The following is a 20,246-nucleotide window of genomic DNA, read 5'->3' on the forward strand; positions in this document are numbered from 1 at the left end:
TACTGACCACATAGGCAACTAGGGCCTATGGACCTTCAGTTGAGTTTGAGGAGAACATGGAATAGCAGATACAAACAGAGCAACACATGGCTCTGCATTCATTTCAACATATTGTTATACATGCAAAGTATGCACAGTGCTACCATGATCACAAAAACCCATCCAGGAGGCTGGGACATGATTGGTACCTTGAATTGAAAAAATAATGGGCTTTTAATAGATGCATTAATTTTTTTTTCCTTTGGGCAATGCTATTCCTAAAGAGACGTCTGGTAACTGGTATTGGTGTAGGTGGAGGGTTCTTTCTCCACATCTGGATAAAACCTGATTTCCAACAACTGTATGCGCCAAAGACGAATTAGCTAAAAATTCAAAACAAATCACATTCCACTCGTTGAGTACAGATGAATGCAGTAAACTAATTTTTCAGGCTGCCACAGAGTTCTGCCTCATTGAGGGAAGAATTACCTCTGTTCACAGCACAAATGAGCACCTAGGAGTCTCATTCCAGAGTTGCACATTTTTATTGGGTTTAAAAAAATATCGCGGTAAAAGAGCATTTTATGGAGTACCCAGTGTAACTCAAATATAACCTGGAATGCTTTTGTTAACACATCTGCTTTTATTATTTCTCTATCACATAATTAGAGGAGAGACCAGCCATTTCTTTGGAAGATGGCAACACAGAATCTGAACAGACACTGTTGGAGTCGTTCAGAAGGAGCGGGAGACCTGGCTCCCAGTGGAGCCGCCTCCTCCATGGACACTAATGAACGAGGCAAAGAGGCTCCAGTTTCTAGAAGTTCTCTCCAAGTGTCATCTTCAGGGAAAATATGTAAGGTAAATACCAGCATTTAACAAACTTTTTAATCCAAATGTTTGGCTCGAAAGCAGACGGCTTTCTCCTACTGCTACTTTGGCCATCAAATGATTGACACTCTGCAAAATCCACTTTCTGCTTCTTGGTTACATCTCTTAAATGCACAGCCTCTCATAAGACAATCCACTGAAAGGGTATGTTTATGTCAAACACCCATCCCATCCACTCCAGTGTCCCAAGGCCTGCAGGCCTGAGCTGGGAGGTCTGGGCGGCTGCAGAACGTGTCCTGCATGTGGTTTGACTTTGCAGCGGACCAGGCTCTGCACACATCCTGATAACATGCCTGCGCCCAGCCCCATAAAAGAATTTCTGTGAAGTTGCCACAGAGCACGTGGGTTTTACATGGCTTACAGTGCGTTGTCTTCACAATTTATAGGATTCCAGTGGGTGACTTTGATTGCTAAATGATGTGTGTGGAACTCCTTTAACAAAACAAAACCTCTTCTCCCCCTCTCCCCCCCTTCAGAAATTAGAGCAGTGAGACACTGGCTTTTATGTTGGAAAGAAATCATCACATGCTCCCAGTTACACGACATTGAAAATAGTAAAACACACTCAGGGGAAGGTGTGACTTGAGTACAAGCTTTTACAAGCTGCAATCTCAGAAGAAATGCAGATGAACACTCTGCCATCAGGGCTCCCCTGGTCTGTAAACCTCCTGGATACGCATTTGCACAAACCACTGCATTTCCCTTTCCAACACCAAGCCTACTGTCCACCACTTGGTAACTGTTGATTTTCCTGCTGAATTGTAAGCTCCTTTAGTCAGGTCCACCCATTGTGGGTGCTGCACCACACCTGCTCAACTGAGTCCAAAATAAAACGACCCCTTTCTCTATAATAAAACTGAGGGATTCTTCAGGCAGGAGAAGTGCAGGAAATTACAAAGCCGAAGGGAGAAGTGATGAGCCGTCAATGGCGAATACTTGCTTTCCCTCTTCTCTCCTGGTCCAGGAATTCACTTAGTACCATCCACACCAGGGCTTCCAACAACATCTATCAATAAGACATTTCCTCCCAAATCTGCAGCTATGATCCAGTCATTGCCAGAGAATTCTAGAATGACATGCCCAGTCTTTTCCTGATGTCTCCACCTAAATGCCACTCAGATTCATCAAAATCAGCATGCTCAAGACTCTCACTTTGACCCCAAATCTGTCCCCTTCTATCTAAGTATTCATTCCATTTAGTGCCAAGTGTTTACTATGTGCCAATGATTGCACTTTTCTTTGGAAAGCCAAACACAGTTTTGCTTTCATGGAGTTGAGAGCCTAGGCAGTGGTCAGCAAACTGAGGCTCCTGAGCCACATGTCGTTTGCAGCCCTGTTGACTAATAAGTTTGCCGGACACTGGCCTAAGGAATAAACCACCTGAGAGATAGGTAAGGTAACGATGCTAAAATACGGGCAAAAACGATGCTGTCACAGGCCTTGGAGTGACATTTATGCTTAGGTCTCAGGATGAGAAGCAATCAGCTAGGTAAGAGTGATATGGGAGTGATATGGGATTAGTGTGAGGAGGCATGTTCAAACACAGGGCACAGTGCTGTAATGACTTAGAGGTAAGAGGTACTGATATGATTTAAGGAATCCAAGAACTTGGGTGCTGGTGGAAAGGAGTCTTTGAGGGAAAAGACAGTGACAAAGGAGCCTACAGATTTCGGTAGCAGCCAGATCATGAAGGTTCCCGTAAACCATGTTTAAGGACTTAACCTTCAGAAGAGTGAGTGCCATTCAAAATATTTAACAACATAGAATGTTTGCACCAGCCAATCAGAACTGATGCTAGTCTGAGCCATCCAATCAGCTCATCAATGCACCAGCTCAATGCAATGTTCCTGAAGAGTTGAGCGGTATCTGATATATCGTTTAGAAAAGAAAAACCTCACTGCTATAATGTGGCAAATGGATTTGAGGGGAGAAAGAATGGGGATTTGAGACCAGTTATTAAGCTGGCCCAGGTGTAAGTGGTCGGCAAACTCATCAGTCCATAGGGCCAAATATCAACAGGACAATGATTGAAATTTCTTTGGAGAGCCACATTTTTTAAACTTAAACTTCTTCTAAGGCCATTTCTTCAAAATAGACTCGCCCAGGCCATGGAATTTTGTGGAAGAGCCACCCTCAAGGGGCCAAAAAGCCGCATGTGGTTCGTGAGCCACAGTTTACCGATCATGGGTCTAGGTGATTAATGAATGTGGCCTTTGCCAGAGTGGAATCTAAATCTAGAGATATTAGAAGATAGATTTAGCAGGGATATTTGACTACCCTGTTAGTGAAAGAAATGACCAGCTAGATGAACAGTGTCATTTATGGAGACAGAAAGTACTGGAAAAAGAAAGTTTATCTACTTGCTTGTTTATTTGTGAGGGTGAGGTGGGATGGGGAGAATATATAGGTCACAACCTCACTGTGACACAGATTGACTTTGACCTTAACACGGCTTAATGATGAAATCAGGAGACTGTGACCCAGGAATAAAGACTGGGGAGGAGTCAGCAGGAGAGAAAGCATAGACGAGGAAACTACGGAGTGTGTGCAGAGTCAGAAAAGAAGGCAGCTGAGGGAAGAATCCTGAGGACCAGTACCTTGATTTCAACCAATCTAAAATTTTTAATTCCAAAAATCTGCAAATCTAAAAGATGGCCATGCCATCCCAGCTGGTGTGGCTCAGGGGTTGAGTATCGACCTATGAACCAGGAGGTCACTGGTCAATTCCTGGTCAGGGAACATGCCCAGGTTGCAGGTTGGATCCCCAATAGGGAACGTGCAGGAGGCAGCTGACCAATGATTTTCTCTCATCACTGATGTTTCTATCTCTCCCTCTCCTTTCCTCTCTGAAATCAATAAAAATATATATTTTAAAATGCACATGTTCACATGAAAACTACTCTGTTAGTATAATGATACACATTTGAAAATATGACTGCAATAAATATTTGCAATAAAGGATCAAAATAAAACTGAAAAACAACATAAACCAATAAGAAAGACCAGATTACTTAAAAAATTTTAGGTAAATCCTGACTCTCTGAGCAGATGACTGCGAGGAAGCAGGGGGAATTACCAACATGATTAATCTATTACAGTAGAAGGAATCCCCAGTTCTCTGAAAGAAGATGGAAAAGAATGAGAGGTGATGCTAAATGACATAAAGTAGACAATTTTCTTATAGAAAAACATGTAAGTATGAGGCTTCTAGACCAAATTCCATTCCACCTGCACACGCCTAATCTCAGCACTAAATGCTCTTCTAACTTCTAAGTTGGCTTTTAAGCCTTCTACCTTCTAAAATCTCAACCCCTCCGAGGCCCCCTACCTGGTGGTGTGCTGCCCTGAACACACACTTACCCTTAACCAAACACTTCGCTCTATTTGCCAGCTAGGGAAATCGGGGGCCAATAAGAACAACGGAGGGAAATGGAAAGTGGTCACAGAAAACCGGTTGACAGGAATGCTTAACCGAAGACTGTACGTAGTATTTATCTTGTTTACTAACAACGAGCTGTGTGCTGCTTTCTGAATTTAGATTTTTCCTAAGGGACTCGTGTAACCTATTTGGCCCCTGTGTAAAGTAAGCCTGCATTAGCAAACCAGTAGTAAGAGGATTGGAAAGTTGACTTTTGCTCATCGTAACTATGAATGAAAAGAAGGGGGAGAATTTCCTCCCTGATAGGTTAAAGAAACAGCTATTTTTGAAAAAGTTGCACAAAATTTAGAGCGTACACTTTAGTTAGGCAAAGGGATCATTTAAAAATCACACAGGTGAGTTAATCAGCTATTTTATTATGATCAATCTTGGAGGCAGTACTTTGAAAATCTGGCTCCACAGATAACACGTAGGTATCAGAGAACCAACTTCCTGAAACTGGGAGTGTGTGCAGAAACTGGGGTAAATGCTGTGGATGTGCCCCTATCTTCATTTTCCCCCCCACAGAAGGTCCCATAGTTTTTATGTGATTCTAAGGGGTTGTGCACTAACTCTGTGGTAGGCACTCGGGTCGCTAGTGAACAAACCAGACTTCCTTTTACCTTGGTGAAGGAGATAGATATTAATCAACAAATGATGACTATATTATTATACCTATAGGACTATAAGCTATAGTAAGTGTTTCAAAGAAAAGTGTGAGAAACTATTAAACTGTTAAAGTAAATGCTGGGCCTGTTTCTGACCTCTTATCTCATGGAGACCAGAAAAATCTCCAAGGAGGACTTCCTCGTGCCACGTCAAACTTGAGTTGCGACCAGAAGACCTGGTCCCTTCGCCAGGAGGGGACGGGAAGGCCAGGATAATGCACAGGTATGTGCAAAGGCTCTGGGGCAGTGAGGGTTCCAGAAATGGAAAGAAGCCTCCAGCACTGGGAGACAGAGGTGAGGTCCAGGGGCAGGTGCCACTGCAGAGGCTGCACAGGCAGACATTGGAGCTGAGGTAGAGATTGGGGGCTTATAGCGCCATGAGAGGTCCCGAGAGGCCTTTGTGCCTGAGATGGCTCGCATCAAAGGTGCAATTTTTAAAAGATTACACATTGGGCCAGTTAAAGAATGGATCGGGAAAGGGGAAACAGAATCAGGAAGAGCAGAGAGAATGCTGTTTCGTTGGTTGGAAAGAGCGGTCTTCTGGACTACAGGGGTGGTGGTGGATATGGGGATTCAAGACTCTTGAGGGATGAAATTAACATGTGAGCCAAAACCGGTCTGGCTCAGTGGATAGAGCGTCGGCCTGTGGATTGAAAGATCCCAGGTTCGATTCCAGTCAAGGGCATGTACCTTGGTTGTGAGCACATCCCCCAGTAGGGGATGTGCAAGAGGCAGCTGGTCTATGTTTCTAACAACCCTCTATCCATCTCCCTTCCTCTCTGTAAAAACTTAATAAAATATATTTTTTGAAAAAGAAATTAACATCTGATTAGGTGATGGGCTGGATTTGGGATGATGAAGAAGTCCAAAAGAACCCTATGTTTCTGACTAGAAATGATGCCACACGAGGAGAGAGGGAAGCTAGAAGACCAGGTGCTTTGTGTGGTGATGGTGGTGTTTGAGATGACTTTGGTTTGGGGAGAAAAAGCTTGTCTGGGGAGCTACAATAGTATACAAAACATGTGGGTATCCATATCTAAAGAAGACATATTTTGAAATATTTAAATATGAAAGCAGTAGGTAATTTAAATATGAAAGTCCTATTCAATAAATAGTATGTTATAGAAGTTGAGACGTTTTTAAAATAAAATTCATTTAAAAATATTTTCTTTGTATTAATAAGGCAAAATAAAATTTATGGAAGAAATTAGTAATGAAAAGTGGCTTTGTATATTGTGAATTGGCAACTGATTTCCACCAAGAAAATAAATTAACAATACAAAATGAGGAATTTATGTAAAACTTTCAACAATAAAGAATTAAAACAAAATAGGAATTTAAAGAAATAAATGAACAAAACAAGAAGTCCCAACACTACAGTGGTTATTATTCAATTCTACATCTTTAAAATATGAACACTTTGAAAGTAAAATTTCATCTCACAATTAAATCTAACAAGTCCTTTATAAAATGATGATTAATGAGCACTGAACAGACAAATTTGATTAAACAAATATTCAAAATTCATCATTGGGTCTATCCAGGTCATTCCATTTCTAAAAGAAACATGACCCTTCGGTATTTGGAAAATGCAATTAGGATGTCAATACCTTTGAAAGATCCACCAAAGTGCTATTTGATTTAAACAAAACATCATTATAATAAACAGTATAATCTAGGACACATATCTTATTGCTCAACTGAATTAATTAAAAATATACACTAGTAAATGTATTCCACAAACTTATTTTAATTCCTACACCACCCATATTTCTTTTCTTTATAAAAGAATGATTTTTTCGCCCCAAATGTCTCAGAAGGCCAAAAATGCTTTTATTGAGTTTGGCTGGATATAAAACCAGCAAAATTTTAATATTAAATTTTTTTTTAAGTAACTTTTTTGGAGACTATCCTACTGGCATAAATATTTCTACTTGATAGAAACGGTTTTTAGTTTCAACACTTACTAAAGGATTGAAACATAGCTCCTTGTCAAATGAAAATTTTATCCTCAAAGATGAACTTTGTATGTATGTGTGCATGCCTATGTGTGCACACATGTATGTGTGTGCAAGTGCGCATGTGTGTGTACGGGAGTGTATGTGCACATACATTCATATGTACATTTATTTTCTTCACTTGCTTTTGGTCCCGCTGCGTGGGTTCATAAAACATCACTTTGTGAAATTCCCATCGAAACCACAACACACTGAGAGCCTAACATTATTCCCCCGAGAACAGACAGGCCGCTCTGCATCGCACTAGGCCGCTTTGTGGGGGGGGGAGGAGGGAGGGAGACGCAGGCGGCAGGGCCGGGGGGACACCTACCGTCTTGCTGAGGTAGCCCGTGCTGGTGTTCATGCACTGAAGCCCCTCGCTGTTGCAGCAGCCCCCACATCTGTAGACGGACACACATGGAGGTTTAAAGAAGGTGTTTGTGGCTGCTCCAAACTCCTTCCCCACATCTACACACACCTCACGTGGCATGCATTGAGTCTTTCTCCACTCATTATCAATACCTGCGAGTCATAGGGAAGGCCAGAGGTTACACAGAAGCCACCAAGGGGAGCGCCCCCCGCAGCTGGAAGCCACTCACATTCCATCTCAGACTTTAAAGATTCACAGATAACTTTACAGAAATCACGGACGGTGCCCGCAACTGCCCTGGGAGCTGGGACACGGCATCATGTGAAACAGCAGGGAAGGCTATTTTCTAAAAGAACCCATTTCCACACAAGCTACAGCAGATGTGATTCCTTAAAATGACACCGATGTTCCCCAGCACGAATGTCTGATTTCAGTAAGAAAACAAACATTGAACACATACACTGAATGGCCAGATTATGATGATCTCTCAACACATAATGATCTGGCCACTCGGTGTGAAAATATGCAAACTATCCCCTCGACTAGGAGTTCAGCGAGCAGGCAGGCTGGCCAACTGCCCATGTCATATATATATATATATATATATATATATATATATATATATATATATATATATATATATATATATTAGTGGACCAGTGCATGAATTTGTGCATGTGTGGGGTCCTGCCAGCCTGGCTAGGGGGAGGGGACATGGGTTGTTGGCCAGTCTGCCTGCTCGCCAAACTCCTGGTCAAGGGGACAGTTTACATATTAGCCTTTTATCATATAGGATATACACTGAGTGGCCAGATTATTATGCATCATAGAGATCATGATAATTCAGAGATCATCATAATCTGGCCACTCAGTGCAGATGTCCACATGACGTGCAGAGCCATGCTCATCGGCTGTCACATGTACCGCTTTCCGGGCTCCAAGCAAAGAGGACCATAATGGGTGTCTCCTCTTAAGCTGAGATGGGAGCAGGATGGTGGCTATTGTGTGGGACTCCCTTCTGAAATGATGTTCAGGCCGGCTACTTGGCCATGTGGGGCAACATCATGGTGGCAGCTCAGCTACTTGAAACACAAGGCTGTTTGCAACGGGGAACATGGATCCGAATCCTGTTTGCTCAGGAGAGTGCTCTCTCTTTTATCCGCAGGCATGACTCTGCATTTTACCTTGAGCACTGCTGACTCTGTAAGTGCTGCCTTCCAAAGGAGGGACGTCTCCACTGTCCTAGTTCATGTTTCCCATGCTTCTCTTAAAATAATATTCTTTGGGGAAAGAGCACATACACTCTTCATGACTCAACCATGAAGCCATTTTGTGTGGCTGGTTTTGTTCTGGAAGTCCTTGGCAATCTCAAACCTTTGTAGGAATTACCGTCTAGTAAATGAAGGGGATTACTTGTGAAAAGTAATCCACTCGTTTACACTATGCCATGCTATGTGTGCAGCATCCTAATTTTGGGGACACTTTCTGTGGGGTCCCTCAGGACCTCCCTCGAAGTCCCTCTCTGACGCCAGTGACCTGTGAGACCACAGGGCAACAAGTGGTGCTTGTGCAGATGAGCTGGGCTGAGTTCGAAATCAGACACTTCTAAATCCACACCAGAAAAAAAACACGTTTGTGCAATTATTTTATAAGCTACTGAATGTCTCCATGATCAAACTCACAGGCTGTGTGAAATACCCTTATGCTTTAAAATTGGGCAGTGAGATATCACCAATGTTTAAAAATTTAAGTGTGCTGGTAGGCATGCACTCTTCCCTTTTTATTTCAATAAGTCAACCTAACCACTCTTGGGGAAATCCTGAAAGTGTGCCTTTGGAAAACAGCCTTTCCTTTTGGCCCTGAACACGTCCAGTGGGCCCGGCACCGAAATGCATGGCGCAGGCTGGCCACCCCAGCGGTGCTGCGGTGTGACCCTCTGTGTCTTTCCTCTCCCACACTTACTTTTCAAGATCTCCGCATTATAATGCGCGGCGGCAAACTTTACAGTGTCCTCTGTCCTCGGGCCCACGCCGGGCTGGTCGTGGCTTTGCTGCCAGCCCCCCTTCCGCAGCTGGCACTTGTACATTTTCCAGTACTCCGGGTAGAGCACGCTCATGAGCTCGTCCACGCTGGACACCGCCCGCAGCTGCTCCTCCAGGTCTCTGCCCGCATACGCCTGTGGGAGAAACGCGCACGATCAGATACCCGCCGGAGTGCGGGATGTGGGGACAGATGCACTGAAGAACCTGTAGGTTTACTAGTGTACAGGCTGGATCCATCCTATATAATGAAGAGGTAAAATGCAAATTGACCCCATCACTCCAACACACAAGATGGCTGCTCCCATGAGGTCAAAGATGGCCGCCCCCATGTGGACACAAGATGGCCACCACAAGATGGCCAGCAGGGGAGGGGAGTGCAGTTGTGGACAATCAGGCCAGCAGGGGAGGGCAGTTGGGGGTGACAAGGCCTGCAGGGAGGGCAGTTGGGGGTGACCAGGCCTGCAGGGGAAGAGAGTTAAGGATGACCAGACCAGCAGGGTAGAACAGTTAGGGGTAATCAGGGCAGCAGGGGAGCAGTTAGGCATCAATCTGCCTGGCAGGGGAGTGGTCAGGGGGTGATCAGGCTGGCAGTCAGTCGCGGTTAGTGGCAATCAGGCAGGCAGGCAGGCAGGTGAGCAGTTGGGAGCCAGCAATCCTGGATTGTGAGAAGGATGTCTGACTGCCCATTTAGGCCTGATCCCAATGGGGAACCAGATTGGAGAGGGTGCGTGCTGGGCTGAGGGAACCCCCCCCCCCATGCATGAATTTCATGCACTGGGCCTCTAGTATTAAAATAGGATGAGTGACCCCTGGGTTACTTAACGTTCCATGGTAAAATATTCATACTTTTCATCTGAATCAATACCACCATAAAAGTGAAATCACATCTCCCGGTGAACATATAAAATATGTATTTCGGTTTTAAGCCAAAAGTTGTATGGTATAATTTTTAAAGTAATTCTTAGCAGGAGCTTGTTTTGTTGACAGTTCTTTTACATAAATGGGTAACTCAAAAGTTTGGAAATTCAGTCAAGGTTGTGTTCGCTTCCAACATAAATAAAATTAAACTGAAACCCACTCTCATGCTTTGCTTCATTTTTAATTATTGGCCCCAATAAAATGTAATTAAGCAAGAGCTTGAAAACAGTCTTACGGAAGCTCTTTGAGTGTCAATAATCACATGAAGGGTTGGATTTCGACAACATCATCACAATAAGGTTTACATATTGGCCAACACTCCAGTATTTCAAAAAAATTAATCACTGAGGTTTAGTCTGGTATGAAAAAGAGACCAGAAAGCATTAATTCTGCTTACAGATAGGTAACTGTCTACATTAGTGCATCCGATTAAGTGAAGCATTCCATAGTACAGCCAAGTAGTTACTGTACCTAAAAAAAAAAAAATACATTTTTCCCCCTAAATTATATTTTAAAATTATGGGAAATGGTACCCTGTTTAACTTCATCTGCGAAGTGAAAGACAACATGAAGTGTTTGTTTTATATTGTCTTCATTATTCCAGTTTTAACGTCTAGATATAGAATACTTGGGACACAGGGCATCACATCTGTTCACGATGCAGGTACCTGCCTCCCACATCCCCCAGTCGCACATCTTAGATGAAGAAACTACATTCTAACTAGTAATGGCTTTGTCTTTCTAATTTTTGAAGAAGAAAATTAAGACATTTGCTTTAAAATACTAACATATTATTCATTGGAAGACTTTTCATCACTGTTTTTAATTATCCAAGATATTCTGAGGTAGATGATCTCTAGACAACATTTTAAGAAACACAGTCTAAGTTAGGTTTCCTGTTCAGTACAGAGCCTCCAAAGCAGTGGAATGTGAGATGTGTCCCCTCCTACGACATAATAAAATTAGCTATTGATTTGGGGGTTTCCCTTCCTCCCTTTATTGTGTGAATTGAGCATAATAAAATATTATGTTATGAGAACATTGAGATTTCTCCACGACCTTCTGGAATCTATGGGATGATTCTTGATATGCCATACAGCTATGCTGTATTTCATTCCATTGAATACATGGAGGATGGGGATGGAGAAAAGACCTCAGCTTCAAGGAAAGTGACAACATGTCCTCACACAGTTTCCTAATTAAATGTCTATGAGGCATGTCTCAGGAAATCTCAAATATGGCACAAAATGCAAGAATAAAAAATGTTCCAGAATCGAGAAGGACTGCTGCTGAAGAAAATCTTACTGAAGTGCAGGGGTACCTGTAGCCACTGCTCCCTGAGGGCCATGTCACAGAGGGTGGCATCTGCCTGCTGGCCTCGCCCTGCACCATGGCCTTGGGTGCTTGGCGGGTCCCTGGGTTCTCTTCCCCAGAGCTCAGCCGGAATGAAAGTCAGGGTGTGACCCAAGCTGACCATGAATCAGGAGTAAGTGTTCATTCTTCCAAGAGAAGGCGCACTATAACCACCCATGTACCACAGCACAGGAAAGACACACACTGAATACTAAGAAGGGTGGTGGTGAAGAGGGGCTTCCAATGAAGTGTCACATTTTAAGGCAAAAAAGGTCTGTACTTTAAAATCTAGAAATGGGAAATAACTGTAACTACACACACACACACACACACACACACACATAGATATAGATATAGATATAGATAGATATAGATATAGATATAGATATAGATATAGATATAGATATAGATATAGATTTAGATACCAATAGATCAACAGGAGGAAAAAAATAAGCATAATAAGCATACAATTCACAATAAAATGCAATATTAAAAAATGGAAAATACTAGTAGAAAATAAAGGTTATTGTATATATTTATAGTCTTAGGCAGAAAAAAGGCCTCTCTAAGGGTGACTATAATAATAAAATGTAAACTATCTGTATGGCAGAAAACACTGTAAACAAAATAAAAGACAAACAGTAAAGTTGGAAAACTATTTGCTATACACATGAAAGATGAAAAAGGACTAATAATCTTAAAATATCACTAGAACATGTTAATGAGAAAAAATAAACAGGCACTTGAGTAAAAAGTGGGAAAAGAACTTGAACTGAATATTCACAAAGACTAAATATGTCATATATTCAGTGATGGCAAAAGTGAAGAAAAGTATAATTCCTTCCAAGCATGGTAAGTATATAAATTTGTACAGCTGTTCAAGAAAAATGTGCTGTTTCAAGTCAAAGGGTCTTAAAACAAGCTCCATTTCAGACAGCAAGTTCACTTTGGAATTAAATTTTCTATCCAAGAGAAATTATAATTATGCCAACTATATGTACAAATTTATCATGAGGCTGTTTATAATAGTGAATTTAAAAATCTATACAGATAATAATAAAGAATTGATTAAATAATGTGTAGAATAAAAAGAAATTAGCACAGAAAGTAATGCCATGAGAGTATGAAATAACGATAGAGATTTATAATTTAGACATGAAAAGAGTATATTCTATGCACACATAGAGTACCCAGCTTATACACAGTATATGCACACACATACTATTCATTACGTAGTACTTTCTGTGAACCCTGAGAAAAAGGACACCTACTAAGAAGGGCTCCTGGTGGGTGGCTAACTGGTCTCAAATTTTCAAAATCAGAGCCTAGCCCTAACTGGTTTGGCTCAGTGAACAGAGCGTCGGCCTGCAGACTGAAAGGTCCCAGATTTGATTCCAGTCAAGGGCATGTACCTTGGTTGTGGGCACATACCCAGTAGGAGGTGCGCAGGAGGCAGCTGACAGAAGTTTCTCTCTCATGGATGTTTCTAACTCTCTATCCTTCTCCCTACCTTTCTGTAAAAAATCAATAACATATATTAAAATAAATAAATCAGAGCCTAGCAGCCATTTCTGCTCAGGGGCCTCACACAAACCACACTTCAGGGAGAAGCCTGCACTCAACTGCCAGCCTGTACTATCTTCTTGCCTGCTGAGCCAGCCCTTAGACAGAGTTCCTGAAATCCTATTTCCACCAACCAATAGAAGCTGTGCAGGTCTGACCAAATATAGTGGCTCTATTCTGGCTAATCAGGATAGTACCTTTTGGACCAATCAAACATCAAGGATTTGGAGTCCTCGTTTGCATGAGGACAGACCATAGAGAGACCTGGGACAGGGAATTCTGCCCACATAGGCCAGCTCCTCCCAGGCTCCAAGAGCGCACGTCCCCTTCCCATGGAAGACTGAAGCCTGCACGTCCCTGGCTGAGCTGAAACACGGGAGAGGTATCAGGTGCAGAGCAGAGCAGCCCAGCACAGGCCAGAGCAGACCAGCAAGGAGCAGACCAGAGCAGTGCACGGCAGACCATTGCACGGGGAAATGCACATGGTTGAACCAAGGAAAATTTCCTCTCACTTAAAAGCATATACTCTTACCAAATACTCATAATCAGAACTGAAAGAATAGGCAAGATCCATTGAAGAAAAGTTTGGTCACACTACTTCATTTTTACAAAGTGGCCAGAAAGGGCCATAGGCAAATCTGGCTAGTTGTCCAATAAATCTATATTTGGGTAAAGAAGGAGGAAATAACTTAATGTTCAAAAAGTAAAAAGTGGCATTTATGTTTTTCTTAAAATGCACATACATTATCTTTAGAAATCTGGTTTAAATAATACTTTATATTTGAAAAATGTATATTCTAATGAGTAATTTCATAAAATGAAGGAAAAGGAAGATTACTTGGTCAAATAATCAATTTGATAAAGTAGGAAATGTACTAAAAGATTTTGTGTGTAATTATTTTATTTTTTGATTAAATATATTGGAGTGACTGGCTAATAGGGTCATATAGGTTTCAACTTTACATTTCTATGGCACGTGATCTATATATTGTTGTATTGTCTGCCCACCATCCAACAACAGATCATCTATCATTACCATATATTTGCCCCCCTTTAATCTTTCCAATCCCCACCCCCTTCCCTCCGGTAACCACCATACAGTTAATGTCTGTCTCTACAAGTTTCAGTTTTATATCCCACATATGAGTGGAATCATATGGTTCTTGTCTTTTCCTGACTGATTTATTTCATTTAGCATAATAGTCTCAAGGGTTTCAAAAGAAAATATTTTTCATATTATTCATCACCTTCGTCATCTCTTTGTCCTAGAAAAACAAATTATCAGGAGGAATCAATATATCATGAGGCAGCGATCAAGGCCAATAGTTACACTTCCATTAGTTTTCCTTTCTTTGGAAAGAGGGTCAGAGCCGTTATTAGAACTGCGGTGGCTGAGTTATTCTTCCCCTGAACACCAAGGGGCTCGCTGTTCATCGTTCTTGCTCAACCACGTTTCATGTGGTTGCATGACCGGAGCTGTGGTTGTTCTGTCTCCTTCCGCTAGCAGTCCTTGCTGGGCAAACGTGCACATTTAGTAAATATACCCTAATTATTCAAAAATGCCATTTTAAACCAAAATTTGGGCTCAGTAGCAGAATGGAGAGGATTTTGGATCTGAAATTCATCCAATACACTGTGATAAAATGACCCTTTTGTAGAGAATCATCCATGAATATGGGAAACCCAATGGCATTCTTCTGAGGAATAGAAGGGGTGAATATTTGCAGAACCTTCCAAGGGTTCTTAATATTTTACTTAATGTTTCCATGACGGTGTCCAAGCAGGGCCCTTTCACCCACAGGGCACCCATCTTCCATGTCTACTCCCACCGGACGTGCCTCCTACAGAGAACCCTGGACGCAGATATTTAAATTTCAGTTTAATGTTGGACATGATTGATTGGAACTTTTAAGTTTTTATTTAATTTTGCCTAATCCTCTCAAATGTTTTATTGTGAATGCTGAAAATAATGCCATACTAAAAAGTGGATTAAGATCATAAATTACTCATTTTTAAAAATAAAAGTCATAGCTGAAATTGGTTTGGCTCAGTGGATAGAGCGTGGGCCTGCGGACTGAAGGGTCCCAAGTTCGATTCCGGTCATGGGCATGTGCCTTGGTTGCAGTCACATCCCCTGTGGGGGGTGTGCAGGAGGCAGCTGATGGATGTTTCTCTCTCATCAATGTTTCTCTCTATCCCTTTCCGTAAAAGTCAATAAAATATATTTATAAAAAATAAATAAAAATAAAAGTCATGTTTTTAGTTTGTCACATGTAGGAATTAACTAAAAAAATAAATAAAACTTGTTTCATCCAAGTCTGAGTTAAGTAGACTCTTAGAAAATATTTTAAATACTCATTTTCAATTACGTTATCATTTTAGAGAAGTTTCTAATTTAATGCCAAAGTAAATACCTGGTCACATCTGCCTAATCTATGCAACAGACAATGGGATTCTATACACACTGACTTCTGGCCCCGGACGCTGACAGCCGCTCACCTGCCTCTTGTTCGTCTATGGCATTGACTTCCGTTCCTTGCAGAAGGGCAAAATGATCTCAGCAATATTAATTCCCACTTTCCCCCCAGAAATAATTGCTAAAACAGCCCCAGGTAGGGGAAGCCAAGAATAAGTATATTTACTGCCTACAAGTATATTTACTGCCTACAAAGGAAATGCCAGGGAACCAAAACGGATTACTCCAATATTCCAGTGCTTCTCTCAGAGAGCCGGCTCTCCAGGCATGACTGCCCTCCCAGCCCCCGCCCTGACCCCAGGGCATTGGGCAATGTCTGCTTCCACACTGTGGGGTGTGCTGCGGGCACCAGTGTGTGGACCAAGGAAGCTGCTCGACATCCGTGCTCAGGGGTCCCCTAGGAAACCAGCGTGCCCCAAGCCCCCATGTCCATAGAACTGCGCTGGGGGCCCTGAGCTGAGTGAGGGCAGGCCTGTCACTCCATAGACTCTTGAGAACAAGTCAACGGTGCCAACTGTGCAGGGATTTCACCTTGTAAAATCCCTAGAGACAAGGATGTGAGAACAAATGGGCGGAAGACACCAGCCGCTGGACTTCCGCTCTTAGGGAGACTTATTTCTAGGCCAGGGCAACCGAGTGTGTGTCTCTTTACACAGGCATTTTCTCAACAGAGTTTCTTCACTTTCTGACAAGAAGAGAATGGAGTTTAGGCACAGGCTTCCCAGGTAAGTAAATTGGAAATGCTTCAGAACGGTTTTCCTTTCATTGCTTGTGGTTGTTTTGCTGAAGATTCAACTAATTTCAAACACAACTTTTACATATTCATTTCAAAACTGCTTAATAATTAATCCTGAGGTTAAGTATATTATTTAGTGTATACCTCTGATGCCCCAAATTTTATCACTGATGGACAAAAATTAATTGCAATTTCATTTCCTTCTTCTTCTAAGAGTAATGTCAACAATGGTTTTGTCAACACATTTGAGGTTCCTAATGACATTAAGTAATGCAAGTCTGCATCTATTAGGCACTCAAGTGTGGTAATAGCAGTAAACACATGGACAATAATTATGTTAAGGGATATTCACTAAACTACATAAAAGGTTCAATTCTCATAGCATACTTCAATGTTAGCTCTTATTATTCTCTTAAAACCTCATTTTAGCCTATAATATGTACATGTTACTTAAAATCACACAGTGAGTACACAGAGATATGTTGCTGATAAATGATTAGCTGAACTCTGAGTTTTCTAGCAGAGATCATGTTTTGGAGGGTCACATATGCAGGGTACAACACAATGCTAAGAGCATGAGATTGGGTATTTTAATCTCAGCTTCTCCACTTGCTATGAGTGTGACCTTCGAAGATCATGTCTCCATATGAAACATGAAGACTGTGCCCTAGCTGGTTTGACTCAGTGGATAGAACATCGGCCTGCGGACTGAAGGGTCCTTGGTTCGATTCCTGTCAAGAGCACATGCCCAAGTTGTGGGTTTTATCCCCAGGAGGGGGTGTGCAGAAGGCAGGCGATCAATTATTCTCTCTCATCATTGATGTTTCTGTCTCTCTCTCCTTCCCTTCCTCTCTGAAATCAATAAAAAAATATTTTTTAAAAAAGAAAAAAAGAAATTTGAAGACTGCTGTAACAATTACATGAGCTACTTTGAAATAAGGTATGCAAGTAGCCCAGAGATGTTTTTATGCTAAATTTTTAACAAGTATAGATAATGAGATTAATAAAACCTCAAGCCTATGGTTCCTCATTTATAAAATGTAAATAATAAAATGCATCTTATAAAGCTACTATGTGTTAATAAGATATTTGTAAAACAGGTAGGAAGAATGCTGGTATACTGAGAAATCACCTGTCTCTGATAATTTAAATAAATAGCAAAGGAGGGACATTTGTATGACTTTACAATATTTATTGAAGAATTTCTATATGTCAGACTCTCCTAGGCATGCTGGTTATAAACAAGGTCTTGCCTCTCATTGGGTTTACAGGCTAGAAATTATATAAACTTACTAGAGGCCCGATGCTCTCTCCATCCCGGCTTTGTCCGGAAGATCGTATGGGAAGAAGTCCTAAAGGTTGTTCAGCTGTCTGGCCTAATTATCATATTAAGCTTTTATTATCATAGATTATTATTATAAATTTTGAGGATGGAGAATATTAGTTATAAGATTCTTACAGTTCTTTCCATGGGATGTGTGAGCTTTAAGGCATACCTGTTTTGCATTATGTAATTAATTCCAGAGGCACCTGTTGCTAATGCGCTTCTGTGTCTAAAAGATTCCAGATTATGTGCTAAAGGGGCAAGAGGTGGAATTGGAATTTGTTGCCATGAAACAATGTTGAGTAAAAAAACAAAGTTAAATTATTTAACCAGAAGCACTGTTGTCTGAAACACAAAAATTCCAGTTTGTATTTTTACTAGCCCTTGAGCTCTAAACTTCCCCTTTATCATTCAAAGTTAGCAAAAGCATAAGTCCTATAAGTGCTTTTATTTTAAATTCATGTACTGACTGTATATGATTGTGGAACACAATTGCACTCTGGAAGGGCTGCGTGTGTGTGTGTGTGTGTGTGTGTGTGTGTGTGTGTGTGTGTGTTGAATGGTTGGAGTATCCGGAGGATATACACTCAGTAAACAAGTCAACTAGAGAAGGATGGAAGGTTATCACCATATCTAACCTACCACTAAAGAATTGGGAAAGTGTTTCTTGGGGCAGAATTGCTTACTAGCTTTTCGGAAAGCACAGCCCCACTCTCATCAAACCACTGACCCTAGACCCCTAACTGTTTACTTTAGGAACAACTCTGCTCAACAGGACAAAGTCCCAAAGGACAGACCTCCTTTGGCATTGTAACAAATATCAGGATTATTTTTCTTTAACGTTCCTCACTGCTGGTTCATTTACTCTATGCCAATGCATTCCCTTGCTGATTTCACATCATCTCCATCCTCCCATCTCTGCAGTCGATGGACAATCCTGACTCATTCGCCATGAAGAAAATAGAAGATGTTGAAGGGCAACTCACTCACACACACACTCTCTCCAGTCTTCCTCCCTCAGGGAGAACTGGTAAAAGACTTCCCCTCATCCTCTCCAAAGCTGGAAACTCCATAGGGGCTGTGTCCTTTCTGTTGTGTGTAGAGCAACTCACTAATCCTTTACTTTATTCCTTTTTAAAACTATATTTTTATTGATTTCACAGAGGAAGGGAGAGCAAGAGAGAGATAGAGACATCAGTGATGAGAGAGAATCATTGATCAGCTGCCTCTTGCATGCCCCACACTAGGGATGGAGCCCGCAACCTTGGCATGTGCCCTGACCAGGATTAGAATCGTGACCTCCTGGTCCATAGGTCAACACTCAACTACTGAGCCTCATCAGCTGGGCTCTTTTACCTTATTCATTCTGTCTCTCTCCCTGCCCAGTTTTAGTCTTCACATCAGCATACAGACAGGCTGTTTTCTCAAATTAGAAAATACAAACATCTGAGCCTTCACCCCTCCTGAGCTCCACCATCTCTGCCCCTTCACAGCTTCGTGGTTCTGGAGCGCACTCTGTATCTGCCCTGTCCCTCACGTCCCAGTCACTTGTCCGAACTCCGGCTCCTTTGTGTCCACTGTCCCAGGAGAACCAGGCCCCACAACTCCCCTGGAAGCTATTTTTTGCCCCACCGCCTTCCTTCTGTCCTGCAACCACCTTCCTGTCACTGCATCCAAGCCAGGTGCTCTCTGTCCCCGACACCGCACTTTCTTCTTTTCCTTCTCTGGAGTGGCTGTGTCCTCAGTAACCTTTGCTGACTTTCCTTGTTCAGAGTCCTCAGTGTCTAAGTTCTCAGTGCCCAGAAGTCATTCCCATAACACCCTCCGTATGCCCCTTCCAGGGACCTCCATCCAGTCCATCTCTGCAGGGAGGGTCTGCAGCTGGGGACTCAACACTCCAACTCGGACACCCAGGCCACCTTCTCCTCCAAGGAGCTGGTGCTAGTCCTCAAGGTCCCAGTCCAACACATCCGAACTGAGATTCCTGGATTTCCTCTCCAGATCCACGGCCTCCTCAGCTCTTCCTGCTTCATTAACCAAAGCTCTGGGAAGTCCACCTCTCATCTCCTTTTCCCTTGTTCGTAAGAAAATCCATCAGCACGTGCTAAGAATCTTGCCTCAAAAATACACCATTTCTTCCAGGTCCATGCTAACCTGGTTGAAGCCTTTGCTATCTCCGCCCCGATTTCCCTCATCACCTTCACATTCTATCTTGAGGGGAGCCTCTGACTCTCACAGGACAGAGGATCCTTGGGGAACACTCGCTAATCGGTGCCACTTTCCCATGGAATCTGCTCAATAGCTTCACAGGATGAGGCTCTAGCCCCATAGCATCCCGCTGGCACTCATAGAACCTAGGCCTCTGAGGCTGTAAGCCCTCTGGGGGAATTATATTGTCCTGCACAACACAGGGTGGCAAAGTGTCCATGAAAACGCCCCAGACTTCCTGCAGCTTTCCTGCCACTCCACCCTGAGAACCACAGCCATGTGATCTATTTTAGCACCTTCCCT

The 20,246-nt window shown here is 42.3% G+C and overlaps 1 protein-coding gene across 1 annotated transcript in view; it reads right to left on the reverse strand.

The window, feature by feature from the left end:
* Positions 1–20,246, reverse strand: part of VEGFC (vascular endothelial growth factor C) — a 73,897-nt gene that overhangs the window by 17,193 nt on the left and 36,458 nt on the right. Inside the window, exons 2-3 of the mRNA XM_084876263.1 lie at positions 9,286–9,499; positions 7,285–7,475 (exon numbers count right to left, since the gene is read on the reverse strand). Coding sequence (XP_084732389.1) covers positions 7,285–7,475; positions 9,286–9,499 — 405 coding nt within the window. The remainder of the gene's footprint in view (positions 1–7,284; positions 7,476–9,285; positions 9,500–20,246) is intronic.

This window comes from Pipistrellus hanaki (assembly GCF_964339955.1).
Source record: "Pipistrellus hanaki genome assembly, chromosome: 3".
NCBI lineage: Eukaryota > Metazoa > Chordata > Mammalia > Chiroptera > Vespertilionidae > Pipistrellus > Pipistrellus hanaki.